This window comes from Artibeus jamaicensis, unplaced genomic scaffold, assembly GCF_021234435.1.
Source record: "Artibeus jamaicensis isolate MK-2021 breed Jamaican fruit bat unplaced genomic scaffold, CSHL_Jam_final contig_1015, whole genome shotgun sequence".
NCBI lineage: Eukaryota > Metazoa > Chordata > Mammalia > Chiroptera > Phyllostomidae > Artibeus > Artibeus jamaicensis.
The window spans coordinates 17,153,507-17,172,758 of NW_026521194.1; the positions used below are offsets into that span (position 1 = coordinate 17,153,507).

At 45.8% G+C, this 19,252-nt stretch overlaps 1 protein-coding gene across 4 annotated transcripts in view; it reads left to right on the plus strand.

Moving 5' to 3' along the window:
• Positions 1 to 2,066: 2,066 nt before the first annotated feature.
• The window catches only part of KLF7 (KLF transcription factor 7), an 86,747-nt gene continuing 69,561 nt past the window's right edge, over positions 2,067 to 19,252 (plus strand). For all 4 annotated transcript variants that reach the window (XR_005085365.2, XM_037165934.2, XM_037165936.2 and 1 more), the window contains exon 1: positions 2,067 to 2,595. Coding sequence is in view for 3 of the 4 variants with exons in the window: in XM_037165934.2 (XP_037021829.1) it covers positions 2,494 to 2,595 (102 nt within the window). In the remaining variant the exon portion in view is untranslated. The remainder of the gene's footprint in view (positions 2,596 to 19,252) is intronic.

Sequence of the window (19,252 nt, forward strand, 5' to 3'; positions counted from 1 at the left end):
TGTACTAGGTGAGTTACAAACACTATTTTGACTCTTCATAACAACTAGGCAAGATAGACACCACTGTTCCTATTTCTGAGATAGGTAAACAGAGGGCCTGGGCTGTAAGTTGCTTAAAGACACAACTAGTAAATTTGCAGCAACATCAATGACCCAGAAGGATCAAGTTAATGCTTTAATCAGGATGTGATGGCTCTAAGTGTTTTTCTATGTCTGGGAAAGGCCCACCCCGCCTTCCAGAGAGGCACGGCTGCTCTCTCACACTGGCTCTAACACACACGTGTGCTATCATGATATCATCTTAATCAAATATGACTTTTAATCTTTTAATATCATTTATCACGTAGTAATTCATTTGTGTACAGGTAATACTAAACGAAGACTCTTGCGCATACCTTGCATTACTACAATAAGTACACCAATTAAACAATGGATGCTGTAGGTTTGACCAACAGAATTCCAGATATCAGAAAGTAAATAAACTACACTCTGCTCAATCGCACTAATTCCAGATTAATTCCCTCTAGCAAATATTTAATTTCAAATTTGTTCTAGAAAGCAGGATCTTTCAAATATTACGATACGGAATTCCACAGTCAGGAGGGAAAGCTGAGATGAGCCACAAAGGTGGACGTGTTTCTTCCACTACAAGAATTAAGTAACTGGATAAATAACCAATTCAGCAATCATTCCAAAAGTGGAAGTTCAGCTCACAGTCCATTTGTGGGAAGCTTGAACTACACTAACCATTTAAGGTCAAGAAAACAACCGGTCAACCTTAACAACGAGCGCTCTTCAGAGTTTTCACCTAAGAGATTGCAGGATCACTATAGATCTCTACCTGCCAGCTTCACAACACAATACGGTTCCACCTCCACATAGACATCTCTCCCAAAGCCACATGCGGAGCCAGGCTAACGTCTAACTCCCCCCCCTCCCCCCCTAGAAAGCTGACTACTCTCGCCTGTGCCGCACACCTACTACCCAGAGTCCCGCCATTCTTTTTAACACACTCAAGCGAAATGCCCTCTCCATCTATTCTAACTGGGAGTCGGCTTCCTAGTCTGGCCCCGCGCTGGGGGGTCAGAAAGAAAGGGCGGGCGGGTGGCCGCGGCTGCGCGAACCCGGGCGCTCGCGGGGCGGGGCCGCGCGCGGCGCACCGGGGGCGGGCCGGGCCACTCTCAGAGCCGCTTCCCTTTGTTCGGTGCTATTGTGTAGCGCTTCCTCTCCTGGCGCTCGGGCGCTGCGCCCGGGAAGCCTGTGGAGGAATTTGTAAAGGTTTTTTTTCTTATTTCAGTTTACTTTTTAGTAAGTGAGGATCTTCCTTGCACGGCCTCTCCCTTAAGGTTCCTTAAGTCCTGGTGCCTAAGACCTTGGTGGAGTGGAAAGGGTCATTCCCTCCCCGCCGACAGCTTCTCCGCGGGTCTATTGCCCCGCTCCTCCTGCAGGAGGCGTCCTAACCCCGTATTCTGGACTTGCTCCTCTAGACCCGCAGAGTTCACGCCGTAACGGCGACACGGGGACCACCCCCCCCCCCTCCACGAGGGGCGCAGGCACTAAGGCGAGGATCCGAGGCCGGTATTCGGCCCGAGTCTGGCCGCCCAGGCGTCCAGGGTACCGGCACGATCGTCGCCCAGACCCTCCCCTTGCCTTGCGCTCGCGCTCCCAGACCTCCGAACAGCCGGCTCAGCCCCCTTATATAGCCCTCTAAAAATAGCTCGCCTCGCACCGCCTTGTATGGCAGCAGGGAGATCCACAGTGCACCAATCCGCGCTCGCCGCTACAGACAAGCCCCGCCTCAGACCCCGTTTTGCACTACCCATTGGTTCTCAGTGACTTCATGAGCCTCCTGTTTACCTTACATGGTCACACGCAGCCTAATGGACGCCCTCCTCCGAGATCCCACGGCTGCGCGGAGAGCCCGGCGGTGGGAGGGAGTTTGGGGAGGGGGAAGAGCAGGAGGAGGAGAAAAGGAGGAGAGGCGGGGGAGAGACTACAAACTAGCAAGGGTGGGGTGGGGGTGGGGAGGGAAGGGAAGGGGGGGTGGGGAGAGAAGCGATCGCGAGAAAAAAAAAAATGCAACCTCCCAAAATAAAGAGCAAAGATTGCATTAGGAGCGAACAGCGCTGCAGAAATAGATGGCAGCTTCGTGTCAGTGAGTTTGCATCCCCTTCCTGATCCACGAGCTGGAGTGATTAGAGCCCTGGAAGGCAATTGTTACTCCCGTGGAGAAGTCCCCTTTTCCTGGCAGCCGTCTGCACTGTACACGCTGGATGCCTCTCTCCATCCACCCCACTCTTTTCTCTCTCACCTTCTCTCGCCCTCTCTCCTGCATTGATTTTTTTTCCTTTTTAGTTGACTGAAACAAAACAAAACAAAAGGGCCACTGGATGTCTGCCTTCTTGGGGGGTGAGCCAGACAGACTGACAAACAAACAGACCCAACTGTGTTCGGGGGAGGGTTTCTCCTCCCGTTTTGCCCGGCAGCAGCAGCATGGACGTGTTGGCTAGTTATAGTATATTCCAGGAGCTACAACTTGTCCACGACACCGGCTACTTCTCAGCTTTGCCATCCCTGGAGGAGACCTGGCAGCAGGTGAATGATTTAAATTACTTGTGTAAATAGTGCGGTGGCGGCGGAGACGCAGGGGCTGCGTTGGTGTGGGCTTTGGGTTTGAATTTCTTGTTTTATTTTTCCCCTCTTTTTGGCTGTTTGTTGTATAAAATGTTTTCGGAAACAGTCATCTGCGCTTTACCTCTCCACCCACCCCCTAACCCCTTAGAGTGCCGAGCCGAGCAGCCGGTCGAGCCGCCTGCGTTTCAGTCGCCAACATAACATACATCCTTGCGCCCACGTTGTCGGGCTCACTGTTCCCCAGCAGAGACCTGCCTAACTTCTGGGGTTTGGAGGAGCGGAGAGGGAAGGTGGTTTGGGGTTTTACGAGCCGTGGCTGACAGGATACCACGCACGAGCTCACCTACCTGATACCTTGAATCAGGCTCATCTCTTTCAACTGGTACTGACAATCGTCAGTTCGGGGGTGGGGGTTAGTGTCAGTAAAGAATAGGAACTTGATTTTGAGATCAGAAGGTGGGCAGCAGCAAGAGGAGCCCAGTGACAAAAGATACTCAAGGCTGTCAGAAGGAGGACGGGAAGACGTAACGCTGACCATGCATTGTAGTTTTCCCCAGTGCAATGCCTCCCGAAAGAAAACACCCTCTATGTGTGTCCTTGTTTCCCTTTTTTTTTTGTTTGTTTGTTTGGTTTGGGGTCCCTTTCCAGTTAGACAGCAAAACCTCTGGCAAGGGACCCGGTGTGCTTCCATGCCTCTGACTTTGTCTTTAGAGGACTAGTTAAGAAACTCCTTAGGATGCTGAAGGGCACCAATGCCAAGTTGGCTAGGCGTCCTAGCGAGGGCAGCAAAGTGGGGCTGGTGACAAGTTCACTGGGCTTTGTGAAGTGGAATAAAGTGCTGGTCAGTGAAAAGTGCTATAGGTCTGCTGCAGAAACCGTGGTTTTCTCAGCAAGAATTAGGAGCTGCGGAGGGGACATTCTGCAGGAAAGATGGTGTGTGGGAGGTGGTGGGGGGTGTAGGTATTCTTTGAAAATTCTACAATGTGCACCCAAGAAAGTCCAAGAAAATGGTCTGGATTTACACTTCGGAAGTGTGAACTTGCACAGTCCATCTTGGAGAAATCCAGTTGCCCTTGGGGAGGGCTACAGAGGCTTGGTGTGTGGCTGCTCTTGTAACTTCCCTGCTCCGTGACAGCAGCTTGTTATGGCTAATGAACGACTAATTTTCCTCTGCCAGGATCCGAAGCCGGATTTGCCAGCTTGAGGCTGGGATGTAACAGTTGCTGCTTTAGTGAGTGAGATTTGGCTTTCGGTACAACTGGCCGAGTGGCAAAGCCGGTCCTCTGTACCATTGTTGCTAGTTGCTGCTGTCCCTTGATTGGAGCCTGCCAGTTGTCCTCCAGGTATTGGCATCTGTTGTCTGTGTGTCCGCATGTGCATTCCTGCCCAAGGATGCTGGCAGGTATCCTTGACTTTGTCTCTCTGGATGCACACACAGTACGTTTTTAGCATAAGGCATTACTTCAATACAACCTTTCCCTGTCCTCAAGATTATTTTATGAAGGGTCTCACTGCATCTTCTTCCTCCTTGTATATCACATGCTAATTGAACCAAAATGCCGGAGTTTCATTTTCTGAAATAGCTGTCATTTCACACTGTCAGCTCACTGGTGTCAAATGGTCGGGTATTAACAACTGTCTAGACAGGTTAGACAGTTGATTTAGTCAGCCTGCCTAAGGCAGCTCTTGTTTGTGACTAACTGTTAAGCAGTGTTGGAGGGAAGAAAGTTGGCTTTATTTGTTACAACGTTCCCTCCTGATGAATCACACAACTTTGTTTTGGTTCAAGTTTTCACAGTAGTAAAGCCTGCATTGGGGGAAGGCCTCTCCAGAGGAAACCTGCTTTTTTTTTTTTTTACATCAGTTTATACCACGCAGGAGAAAATCTAGATCTGCAAAGAAACATCATTGGTTGGATAATTAGGGGATGTATTAGATCTATTGTTTCCTCAGAAGCCTTCTCAGCTTTTCCTGAACCCCTCTCCTCCCTCCCCACTCCATCCACCCCTTTCAAGGAACCTCTTTCATAGTTTCTATCAGCCGGCAAAGGAATTTTCAGCTCCCTCCCACCCCCATGTCTTGCCTTAACCCTTTCCAACTGCCAACTACCATCATCTTAGAACCCTCTGCCAAGCTGTGTCAGAGGCACTCAGCCTGTGCTGCAACATGGCTAGTGGGGAAGCACTCCTAAATAATACCACTCAGGGAGCCTTCCGCTGTGGACGCTCTAGTCACAACTGCTCGATGTTAAGGTGACTCTGACTCTTAAGTTCATAGTGATGACAAAACCTCCAACCTCTCTTCCTTCCTCCCTCTCCCTGCCCCCCTTCCCCTTTCTGAGTGTAAGGAGGGGGGATGGCTATGTGCAACTGTTGGTTCCAAATCAACCATCAGATGGTGAAATTTTGAGAGTCCTTTACTCAAAAGCCTCAAGAAGGTTGCCACAAAGAACCCGAGGCAGGAGGAAGTTTCTTCATGCTCTGGAGTAATGAGATTTTAGAGGTCAAATAAGGAGCAATTATTAGATGTTCTTTGGAAAGTGAACAGTGTACCTGGCCTTGAGGAGATGAGCAAAATACAGAGATTCCAGTAATCTGATTTGATTTTGTTTGTACAGAAAGAGTGGCTTGGATGATAAACCCAAGAACCTCTGTGCAGTTGAAAATTGAGGATGAACAATTTTGGGATTTTATTTTAAACATATGGCCTGGGATAACTGTCCTGCTTGATAGTCAGTGACCCTGTGATGGCCCTTCTGTCACAGGGTCACATTTTGACATTGAGTTTTCAGGCAATGATGCCTTAACCACAGAGAGCTCCAACTCTGGAAATCATTACTGGTGTAATTTTAAAATCCAGATGGACATCCAACATTAAACTGTTCTGTTCCTGGGCTCTCACTGTGTACTTAAGCACTTGGCCCTAGCAGCATCCTCTGCCTGTCCGTATAGCTGTAAACTACACTGTGCTTATGTGGTCTGTTATTTTATGGAATTCAGCTGATGCGCAAGTCTCATAGCTACCAGCCTTAACCTCTCTGGAAGCTTGCAGGACAATTTTCCAAGAGCTGTCTGAGCAAAAGTAGGAAAACGTCAAAGGGATGACAGAAGCTGGAGTAGCTCATAGGGTACCACTTGGAGATGGAGAAAGGGAGAGCCATTGATGAATTTTGTTGCCAGTAGAAACCATGACTTTTCTGGATCCACTGTTGACTTTAAAAATAAAAAGGATTTGATAAAATATACTCAGTTGTTTTTCTTCAGGAAGCTACAAAGACTTAGAATTTGGAGATATTCTCTATACCCTGCCTACTTATTTTGAAAGTGCAGGTCAAGTAATGAGGTTCTCAGTCTTGTTTGCATTGAGCTCTGCTTCATGCCATTTCGTGGCATGGCGTTATTTACTGGAAAACTCTTACAGAATTATGCTTGTTGTTAATGCTGATTCATAATTGGCAGATGGGGTCAGTTGCGGGCCTACTTTTTGCTCAGAGAAAATTTTCCACTGCTACTGGAAACAAATAAATAAATCATAGAACATTCCTCTCTCCTCCCCCATTTCCCCATTGTTTTAAACTAATGGCATACTTGGCTACTGTAAGAACTAAAACGTCCCCATAACACTGCAATTTCGTCTTGGTTTCAGGCACCCTGAAACACTTTTACAGGCCTTCGGAACGAGGCATCTCTAGGGGACGACCTACAAAAATGGTTGCCTTCCAAGAACGGCCTCGTGGTACAGGGGATGGGGTTGGATCTGCGAGCTCCTTTGCTTCTCCCCGCGTGGTGATCTTGCCTCCGCACACTGCCTTCTGCAGGCCTGAGCAGCCAGGTGCTGTCTCAGCCAGAAAGACAAAGCAAACTGGAGGGTCCCTGCGTCCGCAGGTTTGCCTCTTTCCCCAATTTGCAGAAACCCTTGTCATGAATTAGAATTTCTTGGCAACAGCACCACCCAGGGAAATTTGTAGACACAAAGGAGCCTTGCTAACCACACTGAAAGGATAAAATAGCTGGTGCTTTTTTAAAAAAAAATGTGATTTGTGTGCTCTTCAGTTATCATAGGTCTATTTTTTTTTAAACAGTGTCTTGGTAGATAAAAAAAAAAAATGAGAACTGTCCCTCTTAGCCAGATTTTTCTGTATAAGGATGCAATCACTACATAAAGTGTAGCTTTACAGATGAAAGCACATGTGAACGCGATCAATCACATACTTAGCCTTTCCTTAAGATTCATGCCCATGCTCTTTTTAATAGATACATCTTTGTGTGGGTGTAGGTGTTCTCAGACATCATTCAGTCTACCTGTTTGCAGTTTGGCATTTTAAATGTTACAATGCAGATATTTTTACTAGGTCTGTCTGTAGTGGGTGGGGGGATATAAAGGAAGTGGTGACTTCTTTGTTCTCCATGAAACTCCCACCCCCACTTCCTACCCTGAGGAGAATGTGATGTTGGGGTCCAATCCATTTAAAGGGCAGAGCAGAAGATGCACTGTGACAGGCTCACCCTGCAATGATTTATGTATGGGCATGCCAGAGACCTGCAGCCTTCAGATGTGGGCTCTTGCTCCCTCCCAGCCTGTTCTAAATATAAATGCCAGTGGGGGCTGTTTGCCTCTCCACTTAAATGGGAAGAGTTTAGAGAGAGTCCTAGTGGGGCTTTTAGTAGCCATTCTTTTATAAATCTTCAGATTCTTCTCCTTCCAGAGAATTCCCGTATTTTACATGCTCAGGACAAGAAGGCATTGCAATCTTTAATCACGCTGAGCCTGTTGGGGAAAGAAGAATGCAGTGAGCTCTGGCCAGTCCCAACTGGCTCATTTTGGTCGGGCAGCTGCCCACACGCGGAAGTAGAGGCCCTTGTCCTTGCAGTCTGTCGTAGCGTGTCAGGGGCTTTCACCACCTTTGCTGGACCCCAGGGTGGGCAAGTGCACAACCGCCTCTGTGATTCTGGTTCACTCAGTTGTGTCAGCAAGCATGTGTGCAGGCACTGGGATTTGCTGAAACTTTAGGACAGCTCCCCAACGGAACCTGCCTGGCACCAGGAGGGTGAGGGGTGGAGATACCAGTCTCTGCAATAAATCCCTTTGCTTTCCCAAAATCAGTGGATTGCTTGCTTTGCATAAACAGGCGGAAACATTTTAACCCAAATTGCCAAGTCTTACCAAGTGCAGTGATTAAGAAACTCTACAACCACTAATGCTATTAAACTCCCTGAACAAGTGACAGTATCTGATCATTAATGTCACAGGTAACACTGACAAGTTCAGAAGCACTCCTTTGCCCAGTTACATCTTGTGTTATCTTAGAACATCCGCATAAGAAAACATCTTTATTCAATTTAGTGTCAGAGCCCCCGAAATAAACAAAGTCTTGCTGTTAATAGGACATGCTTTAGCTAAGACTGACCATCACTTCTTGCTCCTCTCCCTACTTTGCCTTTATTTTCTGCGGCTGATTTGGAGGACTATTTTTATTGCCTTGGGTCCCGTTTGTCTTCCTCACTCAGTATTCTGGTGGGACCCTGAGAACTCGGTCCTGCTGAGTGTATTGTGTCTGTTGTGGTCTTCATTGGGGCAGCTTCCCACTGCCCTGTTTGCCACATGTGTGATGTGTGCGTGTTACAGTGGCGCAGTTGTCACCTTGGAGTATGGCCCAGGAGCAGCTACCGTGAGATGTGAGCGACGTCTGATTGCCTGGTGAAGCCATTCCTGATTGAGCTGGTAGACGCACCTAGTCACACCTTGCGGGATTTTTTGTGTGTATATTAAAATGTGGTGTGAAAAATATTTCACAGGAAATACCTCATTTCTTGCTTCTAGTTATGTGCAGAATACTGTGTGAGTGATACAAAATTGACTTGGATCCAGATTCTGCCTTGGATAAACTTGACTTCAGTAGAGGAGAGTAAGCATGTTCAAAATTAAGCAGGACAAAATTAGAATACAATTTCCAAGAAAAAAGAAATTTTAAGTTCTCTGAGTTTTTGTGCACTTAACTGCCTATCTGTATTTACCCACCTTGTTATAACCATTTTTACAAAACCTGCTTGAATTTTACTAAGTTCTGTTGTGCTTTTAGCTAATGGCACCGGTGGGGGGCTGGCGGCCCTTTTAGGACAAATGAGTATACAGTGTGAATACATGTCTGTCCATAATGGCCAGGAAACAGCATCCATGTCTGTGTCATTCGGAAATGATTAGAGGTAATTAAAATAATTAATGTGGAGCCATACGCAATAGCTATTTCTGAAGATGGGTTTCTTGACATTTCCTGGGGGTCATATCGAAAGTCAGGCCCCAGGCCTTGTACCATAGTGAGGACCATAGACTCTTAGAATTTCATATCCTACAAGGGGCTTCATTTCCCCAACTCCAGAACACCGGGGTTTCCCCAAGTGCTTGTTAAAGCCAGGTGAGACATTCATCCTCCAAGTTCACTCTGCTGTTACCACCAGCGGGTCCCAGGCTCTTCTGGGGGCCCAGATCAGTTCACTTGTTTTTCGTCACCTTGTTCTGAATATACTTTGAGCCATTTCTCCTCCCCCGCTCTCTCTTTCCTCTTAAAGGGAGGCAAGAAAATCTTTCTGACTTTGGACAGTACTAGTACATGGAATTTTGGAATTGTTTGAGCCCTAAATGAATGTGTGGGAGAAGAGATATATAAGTTGCATATATATGTATATGCAACTTATATATGCAACTTAATCCCTTTTCCACTTTTAATAATGTGCGGTAACCTGGAAAATGTTCACTGCCTTCAAAACAAAACAACAAAAGCCCCCAGTTACAACTTGAGTCCTATAAAAACATGTATTGTCACTTAGCCCTGGCTCGCGAGGCTCAGTGGATTGAATGCTTGCTGGTCTTCAAACCAAAGGGTCGCTGGTTCGATTCCCAGTCAGGGCATATGCCTGCATTGTGGGCTAGGTCCCCAATAGAGGGCACTCAAGAGGCAAACTTCACATTGATGTTTCTCTTCCTCTCATTTTCCCTCCCTTCCCCTCTCTCTAAAAATAAATAAATATGATCTTTCAAAAATGTACTGTCAAATAATAGCAAATGGAGGGGGAGTTAAGGGGGGGCATTGAGAGAACGCAGGGTAGTCGGGTGGATGATGGCACTGAGATGTCGTGTAGAAGGCCTTGGGTGTGAAATGGCTTTGTCTCTGATGTCTCCCCAACAACAGGCCTCCACAAACCTGCAGTAACACTCATGGGCCAATCCAGAAAACTCTTTTTGGAAGTGTTTTTAAATTTATTGAGAGGATTGGATAGGCAGTGAGGTTTGTAATGTTTTCCAAATTTAAATGGGTAATAATGTTGTGATAGGCAGTTGGGAAGCAAGTCAGCTTCTGTGAGGCTTTAGAAAGTCTTTTTTGAGGCTGGAGGTTGAAGCAGCCCTAGTGTTCGAAATGGGCTAGTGAAGACGGTGAATGGAGGATTGCTCTACACTCCTTTGCCCAGTGAATTTTTGCCCTCTCTACCCAATCTCTGGTGGTTACGATGGTGAAAATTCTTTGTTGGAGGTTGTTTCACAAATCTGTTTCACCACTAAGGTCTCTCAAATGGAAATTTCCATCCCAAATGGAGGCCACTCAGTTTCCTCAAAGCTGCAGCCTATGTCACTAACTCCGGACCTGTTCCTGAGTTTCGGGCCCACACACCTGAACTGGGAACGTGGGGACTGACCCAGGCTGTCTGGGTTGTCCGTGATCACCGCAGCTGGATACGCTGCAGAGTTTTCCTTATCGGCCTTTCCCTGGCTTTCCGATTTCTTTTACTGATAGGAGAGTTCTTCCTATAATCTAGGTTTGAATCTCCGACATCTTCAGCCCCTCCCTTTCCCTTAAATCTAATCAGTAGAAAAATCCTATTGATGTGGCTCCTCCCACATTTCAAGGTCTGCAGCTTTGTGCTCCTCTGGCCCTGCCTGGAGGCAGCCCCTGTCGCCCACCTCCCTGGGACTGACTTTCTACTTCCCCTGCCAGGGCTTTGAGTGGTCAGGGGTGCCCCAAGACATGGAGGATGAGGCCAGACTTCTGTGAGTCAAGATGTTCCAAGATTAGGTCTAGAGAATAATTTACACGCTGGTCCTTTTGTGTATAGCAAAAGCCATCCAAATGGATGACTCTGCTTTTCCTGCTTCTGTCTTTATTTGTCATTTCTGCCAGCCTTTTCCTTCCTCCTTCCTCTTCCCCTCTGATCCTCTTTGTCCAAATCCTACCCACGGTTGCTATGTCTTCCAGGAAACTCCTCCCGCCCCTTCCTCGGCCAGTAAGAATTGCTGCTGTTACTACATTCTTGTGTAGAACTTTGTATTTCCTCATGATGCCTTTCAGTTTTGTCTTGTAGTGCAGGTTTCCTTTTTATTTTCTTTTTTTCCCATGTTGTCTTATTTTTCCAGTTGGGCTGTATGATTTAGAGCAGACTTGATGCCTTAGTTATAATTTTTTTAAAAATATTTTATTTGTTTATCTTTAGAGGGGAAGGGAAGGAGAGAGGGAGAGAAATATCTATGGATGGTTGCCTTCGTGCATCCCCTGCTGGGAACTGGCCTGCAGGGAACTGGCCTGCAGGGAACCGGCCTGCAACCCAGGCATGTGCCCTGACTGGGAATTGAACCACGATTGTCTGGTTTGCAGGCCCGCGCTCAATCCACTGAGCTACACCAGCTCCTTAGTTATAATTTTGATGATAAAATTTTGGTACAGAATGCTGCAGGTTTTTAGAGAGCCTTGTGCTGGACATTCCATGGATATTTAAGGGTTGTCCTTTGACTTGACTTAAGATCTGCCTGTCTGGCCCTGGCTGGTGTAGCTCAGTGGATGGAGTGTGGGCCTGCGAACGAAAGGCTTACGCACAGTTCGATTCCCAGTCAGGGCATATGACTGGGTTGCAGGCCAGTTCCCAGCAGGGACACACAAGAAGCAACCATACACTGATATTTCTTTCTCTTTCTCCTTCCCTTCCCCTCTAAAGATAAATAAATAAAATATTTGAAAAAGAAAAGATTTGCCTGTCTATAACAATGGGTTTTCAACCACGGGTGCGTCCCAGGTCAGTTAAGTGAGTATCCATTTGGGTAGAATGGACAGCAGTCAGTGTTTTTTAAAGCTTCTAGGGATTCCAATATGCCGCCAGGGCTCACAGGTTTAAGAGTGTGTGTGTATATATATGTGCATATATATATGTGTGTGTGTGTGTGTGTATGTATATATGTGTCAGTTGTAGGTGCCTACTCCATTTATAGCAATAGTTCGTTTCTTGTATAACTCGAATCTAAGTGTAACAGAGGTTCATAATAAAGCAGGATGGTGCTGGTGGCTGTCGTCCACCTAGCTATCACTGACGACTCGCGACTGCTCATGTGTTATTCTACCCTTTTTGCTGTGCTTTCCCTCACCTGGAGTGTCTAATGCAGTCCCGTTTGGCTCACATTGCCCATGACCCACTAGAGGTTTGCTTAACCTGGGCAAATTCCATTTCTGGTAACTTTGTGTTGTTGGGCCTTAAACGCCAGCCGTGCTGTGCTTCAAATAATCCATTCTCGGAAAGCCCTCGACCATGATTTTCCACTCACCTCCGCCGGCACTGTGGTTTGCAAGGGATGGGTGTGTGCATGGACATGCGTTGGTTGATGCCAGATAGGCATTAGGTAGTAGCTCTCCATATTTGTTACTGACCTCACTGTTTGGAAGTAGACTCTATTTATGTGGGACTTCACAGGCCCCATGCTTCTAGTAAGAGGAACAAAAATAAACTGGAAGAATTGCTGCTGAGGACATTCAGTCAAGGAGGCTACCTCTCTGTCCATAGAAGGCTTAGCTCTTGTGGTAATGACTTTGGGCATGTGGTGATCTTCACAAAGAAGCCTTAGAAATGCCTCTATTTCAAACTGTGATGTTTGCCAAAACGTATGTACTGTAGTTACATCCTTTCATCTATAAACTGCCTTTGATAGGGGTACGGTTGGCAAGAAAGAACGTCCTGAGAGGAGCTCAGAGCTTAGGGTGTGAGGATGCCTTTCGGAAAGCTCAGTCCAGCTGTGAAAATGGCAATTAGCAGTGCAGCAATTGCTCTGGGAGGGAGTGCCTGCCTGCTCCTGCTCCCGACCCCACGCTCGCCGTCACCTTCCAGAGCTCAGTGAGCAGGAATCCAATGGAGTGGTCATAGTGTCGGCTCTTATTTTTGGAAAGGCAGCAGATTTGCTCAGCGTACAAAGGAGTGGAAATAGATTCTTCCTTTTGAGCTTTTGTTGCTGGTTCATTTGGTCATGGTTAGACCCTGTTAACAGAGCCCAGTTCCGGCCCATGACGGTGAAGGATGACTTCTGTGAGCAGGCCCCAGTGCAGGGCTGATTCTCCTGTGAGCTACCTGCGGTGCTGTTCAATGTCGCTTTGAGTAGCTTGCTCCACCGCTGTGTTCCAGGGGTTTGCTCAGCCCTCACCTGTGCATTGGCCCCTCTCTGTTAAGGTTCTCGCTTTCTATAATGTGGGCCAAGAGATGATTTCTCTTGTTTACTTGTGAGAGTCTAACAAACATCTGTATTGTTTTGCTCACCATCCCGTCATTGGCACATTCCTTCTGTGACTAAGGAGCAGGCAGGTCACAGAAATTCCCTTTCAGGGGTGAGAAAATGGGGGCAGAAGAAGCTTTGGCAAGTTGTCTTCATGTGGCTACGAAGCAAATGACTTGCAAAACCAGTGCTGGAACACACTTTGCTCTTTCCACTTGGCTAATCTTATTCTTATAATAAGCATCATAGTAATAGCCAATATATATAGATCATATACTTCCTAGAGGTAATATTTTTTGAGCACTTATATTGAGCATTTCCTTCAATCCTTACGACTGCCCATGTGTTACATATTCTGTTTATCCCCATTTTACAGATGGAGACATTGAGGTTATAGGTGTTAAATGGCTGGTCTAAAGTCACACAGTTTGGAAGTGGTTGAGCCAGGATGCAAACCCAAGCAGTCAGCTCAGTACTCAGAATTTTTTCATGTATACTCTCCTCGTTAGGTAAGAAGCAGTAAGGCAGAAGCCCAAAGTCATGGCCTAGCAATCATTGGACCTTGGAGATTTGAACAGCTCTCTGGTCTTTTTCTTGGGCCTTGGATTTCTCATCTATGAGAAAAACTAGACAATACTGAATTTCCTTAAAGTCACAGTGTTTTTTAGTAGTCGGATTACTTGGAGGCTTTGAAATAAGGCAGATCTGGAACCTTGAGAAAGCCACAATGCCTGCATGTTCGCTGTCCTGTCCTGTGCCTGGCGCGTAGCATCCACTCAACACGTGCTCTTTCCTCCCCCATTTTCAACTATTCTTCCTCCCCTCAATGCGCTTTTTCTAAATAGTATCACTCATCCCTCTAAGATGCCAGTGATCCGGGCGTGTCTAAGAGAAGGTGAATGATGGGAGGCTGGGCAAGGGAGTGTGGTGAGCATCAGAAACGGAATTCCTCCCTGCACTCACAGGAGAGGCTCTCCTGAGGTCACTTGTACTGAGAACTGGAGAGAGACTATCAATACCCATGACCCCCAGAAACTGGGGCTAGTTTTGACATCCTTGGAATTTGCTTGGTCTGTTCATGCAAAGAGCCAACTCCTTCCCTTTTCTTTCCCTTCAGTTTACTTATGACTTACTTCTCTAAAGTTTTTCCAGTATGCTGTTATTTTTTTTTAAGGCCAGAATTAGGCACATATAACCCAATACAGTGCTGGTTACTACACCTGCCGTTTCTGCCTTACCTGATGACTGAGCTTACAGCAGCTTATGAGAGTGAAGGAGGTTTTATGAGATCTATAAATATCTCAGATAGGATTTTTATTTCATTTTCCCCCTTCAAATAAGACATAATGGAAGCACTCTCACACACAAGGAATATTCTTTCCGTGATAAAGTGGGGCATTTTTGAATTGGCCTCTGAAAAGCAATAATTTGATGTGGTTGTTCGTGTTGAGAGTTTTATGGGGGAGGGGGAAGTGCCATGCATATGCTGCTATAAAACTCAAAGATCATTTCCTCCTGTGAAGGGTTAGCCCAGCACCTATGGAGAGATTTATCTCAGAGATGCCAGCCCTGCGTGCGGGCTGCATTCCCTCCTTCCTAGGAGGTGTGTGTTTGTATTTTCTTAGGTACATAGAAACCGTGGGAGGCAAGCATCGCTGGCTGGCGGGAGGGGTTCCCTGACGGGATGTTTCCAGTTCTTGGTCTAGTGGCTTCCCGCTGTCCCAAAGGAGGTTGTTCTCCACCTACCGCCCAGTTCAGGGGTTTTCTGGAAGGATTTCACACCACTTAACAGATCACAATTACATTTTTTTTCTCCCTGCAATGTCGCTTAAAAAAAAAGTCTTAAGCTTCTCCAATTAAAAAAAAAATTCATTAACCAATACCAAGATAGAAAGGTTTGTTTTTTTTTTTACCTTGCTCATTGACAAGTACCTAGAAGTTACCCTCAACTTGTAACTTAAAAAAATACACATTTTTATAAACAAGCAGGGACGGCTGCAGGTACCTCACTTTTCCTGTCTGTAAAATGGGAATCAGGAGCTCCATTTGCCATATCTTTCTAGGGCCATTAGGACAAATTTAACTATGGGTTTAAGTATTGTTTTTGAAAACTTGGCATCTGGCTTTATAACTACTTAGACTGTTTGCTTGTGGGTTGGTTTTTGCACTACCCCTCCTTACATATATCTTCTCCTAGTTCTCAGTAGTTTTGTGTTTGACTAGATGATAGTTCATTTTATCCTCTGAAAGAGTAAACCATGTGAGTTTAGTACATTTGAACCAAAGGCACACAAAGGATTTTTCCCTAATGCTGTTTAATTTTTTTCCATTTAACGTCATGTCTGTGTAATGTAACCCTGGCACTTCGGCTCTGTTACGTGCACCCATTCTTCCATGCTTATCATCAAAAGATGTGACTTCTCTGATCCTCAGGGTCCTCACGTGTGCATTGTGGGGTAGGGGTAGGAGCAGTTAAACGATTGGAGATACAAACAGGAAGCACCTAGGTTGAACTGGCTTGAAGAGGTGTTTTATTTGGCCGTCATACATGTTTCAAATTTCTTTTTGACTTGAACGCTTTTAGCCAGATCATGCACTCTTCAGTTAAGCGTGTCCCCACTGATTCCACCTTGCTTCATTTCTGATTCCTGATCTGGTGAGCATGCATTTGGGTTTCGACCCTTAGACTGGAAGCTCTCCAAGGCCCCTTCCTTCCCACAGTGCTGTGACCTGGGGACAACCTTTATTTCTCCATCACAGCCTCAAGTCGGCTTGCTTTCTCCTCTTGCCCAGACTCCATGTTCAGTTCTTTTTAGATTTCTGTGCCTTGTTGAATGTCTTTGTTTGGGACTCTATTTTATAAAGCAGCTTCCAAGTTGCAGCTCAGTTTCTCCTAGTCATCCAGGTTCTGTTGTAGATCATCGAAATCTGGGATGGAAAGGACCATCTGGTTTACCCTTCTCTGCGCCTGTGCTGAGCAGTTGCTCCAGAGCATGTTTATTCCTTATTGGTTGGTATTTGCAACATTTTCCAATTTGGAAACTGACTCTAAGTTTCCTGAGCACACAGCTTCTTCTTGGTCTAAGTGAGAACAAATGGGACAATGCCAAACGAAAAGTTGTTTTGGTCAGACTGCCCTCATTAACAAGTGACTGCTATTGTCTTGGTTTCTTTGTCCCTCCCAGAAACCCAACCGGTCAGTGAGAAAAACTCCTTTTTATGGAAGGAAAACCTGTAACTGGTGCTGAGGTTTCCGATTCTGACGTTGGGGCATGTTGTATAAAATTCCATTAACTGCTTTCACTACTTATTTTTTTGTGGAGCTGGATTTTATATGGCTTGTTTCACTGAGGAAATGATGCTTTTTGTATGAGGAACTCCAGGGCATTATAATAAAGTACTTACGTGAGGCCCAGGTAATTTGCTTTCTTCCTACCCTCGGCCCTCAAATACTGCCAGCAAAGACACTTGGCCTTCACTTTCTAATGCTTTCAGGATGCTATTCTGCATTAGGGGGTGTTTTAAAAATTTTATTCTTTTTTATTGACTACCTTATATTACTCAGGATATCATTTAGGTTGACCAGATGGTGCTTTTCAGGGTCATTCTTTTCCTGTTAAAAAAGCCATTCCTTTGAATGACTTGATGTTAAGTATTCCTTTTTGTTTTCTCCAATCTGCAATTCCTTTTTTCTTTTTAAATACTTCTGAGTGCCAAGTAAAGGTCCATTATCACGTGTGTGTGTGTGTGTAAATTATTTTTAAAACTAATAACTTTATCTTACTATATGAATAAGCTACTATTAAAATATTTCTTAAAAATACTTCTAGAAAAGAGGGAGGGAAGGAAGCAAAGGAGATAGGAAGGCAGGGAGGAAAAGGAAAGAAAGGGAGAGATACTGTGTGGACTTCAAATGCACTTGCACAGTTTTCCCTGTGAAAGGGAAGCAGAGTGCAAAGCTTTTGTCTTCCCACCCGAGATGCACCTGCCTACTTTTTTCCTCCTACTTTTACATCCGTGATCTCTTTTTTATGCTCCTTATTTCCAGAGACTAGGATTTTGCCAGTATTAGAGTTTGAGGGCCACTTGACATCTCATGGCAGTCCGCCTCAATTTGTAGACAACCTGCTTGAGCTTTAGAGATCAGGATTTAAGTCCAAACCAGCTCTGGGCCTTCAAGAATTGGGGGCCGCTTTTCAGTATTTTCAGCGCATGTGCATGTTGACACGGTGCAGGATGCAGCATGGCTCACGGGGATGCTTCCCAAAGGGTGGCCCACCATATTCTTCAGGGAGCACCGCTTAAGTAACGTCAGAATCCCCGTGGGAGGCAGTCTTTTCCCCCCAAACCTTCTGATTAATTCAAGGAGAAAGACTCAGCTTTGTGGAAGTATGTCTTTAACACCCAACGCTTAATAATCTTTCCTTCTCCTCTTCCTCTTCCTCCTCCATCTTCTTTTGTTTTCTTTCTTTTGTTTTCTAATGAAGAGGGAACAGATCTGTCTCAGACCCAGAAGTTTTGACAGGTAAACATCATCTAAAAGTTAACGTTATTTTGGTTTTGTTGTTTTTATTTTATGATTATCTTTTATTGATGGACATTTACACGAAAAGTATTTTGAAAATGTGCGGCCTTCATACACAATGCCTTAGTGAGGCAGTTGCAATATAAAAACAGTAGGGAGACGATTGTGCTGATGAAATGTCGATCTGGTCAAAATGAATAAAGGTGGAATGAAAAGGAAGTTGGGAGGCACTGGCATTGGTAGAAGATCCAAGTGGTTTCTAACAAGAAAAGCTGGAATTTAGTCCCGACTTTAGCAAGTATAAACCAGGGAAAACTGCAAAAGTGCATTTTCCCATTTGCAGTGTGGGGATTATAATAATAGCATTGTTCTGATCCAGTGATATGTGGCTGCGAAAGTGCTTTGTAAACTGTCGCCACGCCACACAATGTTACTGTTTTCCAGTCTGTGGTGGAGGAGGAGGCTTTTGTTTTCAGCCTAACCTAGAACTTCTTGGCCTTCTCCCTCTTGATTTCTACTGTTTTCTGCACAGAAATGTCATAGCTCCTTATTTGTTAAAAAGGGGCTGTTACTTGCGCCTTAGTCATGGAACTTTAAAAAACTTTCCTACTGGTTGTCTAAAAGGGGGGACAAAAAACTTCCTCATTTTTCTTTGTAGGTGTGCATGTGTTAGCTTTTTAATAAATTTTAAGAAAGTAAAATTAGTCTGTAGTGTGAAGTCTCTCAAAACTTCCGGCTAGAAATAATATGTTTGGCTTAATTATTTTTAAATACATCTTTAAAAATTAAAATATTTTATCACGTGCCTGACAGAATTGTGTACATTTGTATGTGTGTATGTGTGTTGGTGCCCAGGAGTGAAGGGAGTTTGGGTTTTATGTAGAAGTGAGAACTCTGGGACAGATGCTTCTGGAAGTGGAAGTCTTTGTGGCTAAAATGACTCATTAACAATGGGTTGTCACATGTGTTAGATGACAAGAAGATGGGGACTTACCTGGATAAGGAAGTCCTAGACTTACCAGGACCCGTCAGCCTGATTTCCAGGGAAGCCCAGCCCGTGCTACACAGGCAGTGCTCTCCAGGACGTGGACTCCGCCCCCACCCAGCACAGCCCCAGTCGGAGCTAACTCAGTAAAAGGGAGGTTGATCTTTCTGACGGTGAGGACCACCCTGACGGTGGTGGTCAGGCCCCCTGAGCTCTTCAACTAGGATGCTCAGCTCTCCATGCTGCCTAAGACAGGTGCCATATGGACAAGGATTTGGGACCCCAGAGTTTCAGGTCCAAAAGGCCACTCTCATCCTGCTTTACCTGGAGCTCTGATGGAAATGAGGGCACACTGGGACCTCTGTCTCTGAGAGGGCCACCAGGATTTGGGCCCGTCTCTGTTTTGTGGGTTGAGTAGCTCTGCCTTTGTGCGTTCATTTGAAGCGGATGAAAGGTTCTGTCCTATGTGGCCCCGGGGAGCCCTTCATGTGGTCTCGGGGCACACGAGCCTGAGAGGCACATGGGCCTGGCCTCTCTCTTACTCTGTCTGCCTGGACCAGAACAGACTCAGCCTCCCCTCATCCTGGGTGGGG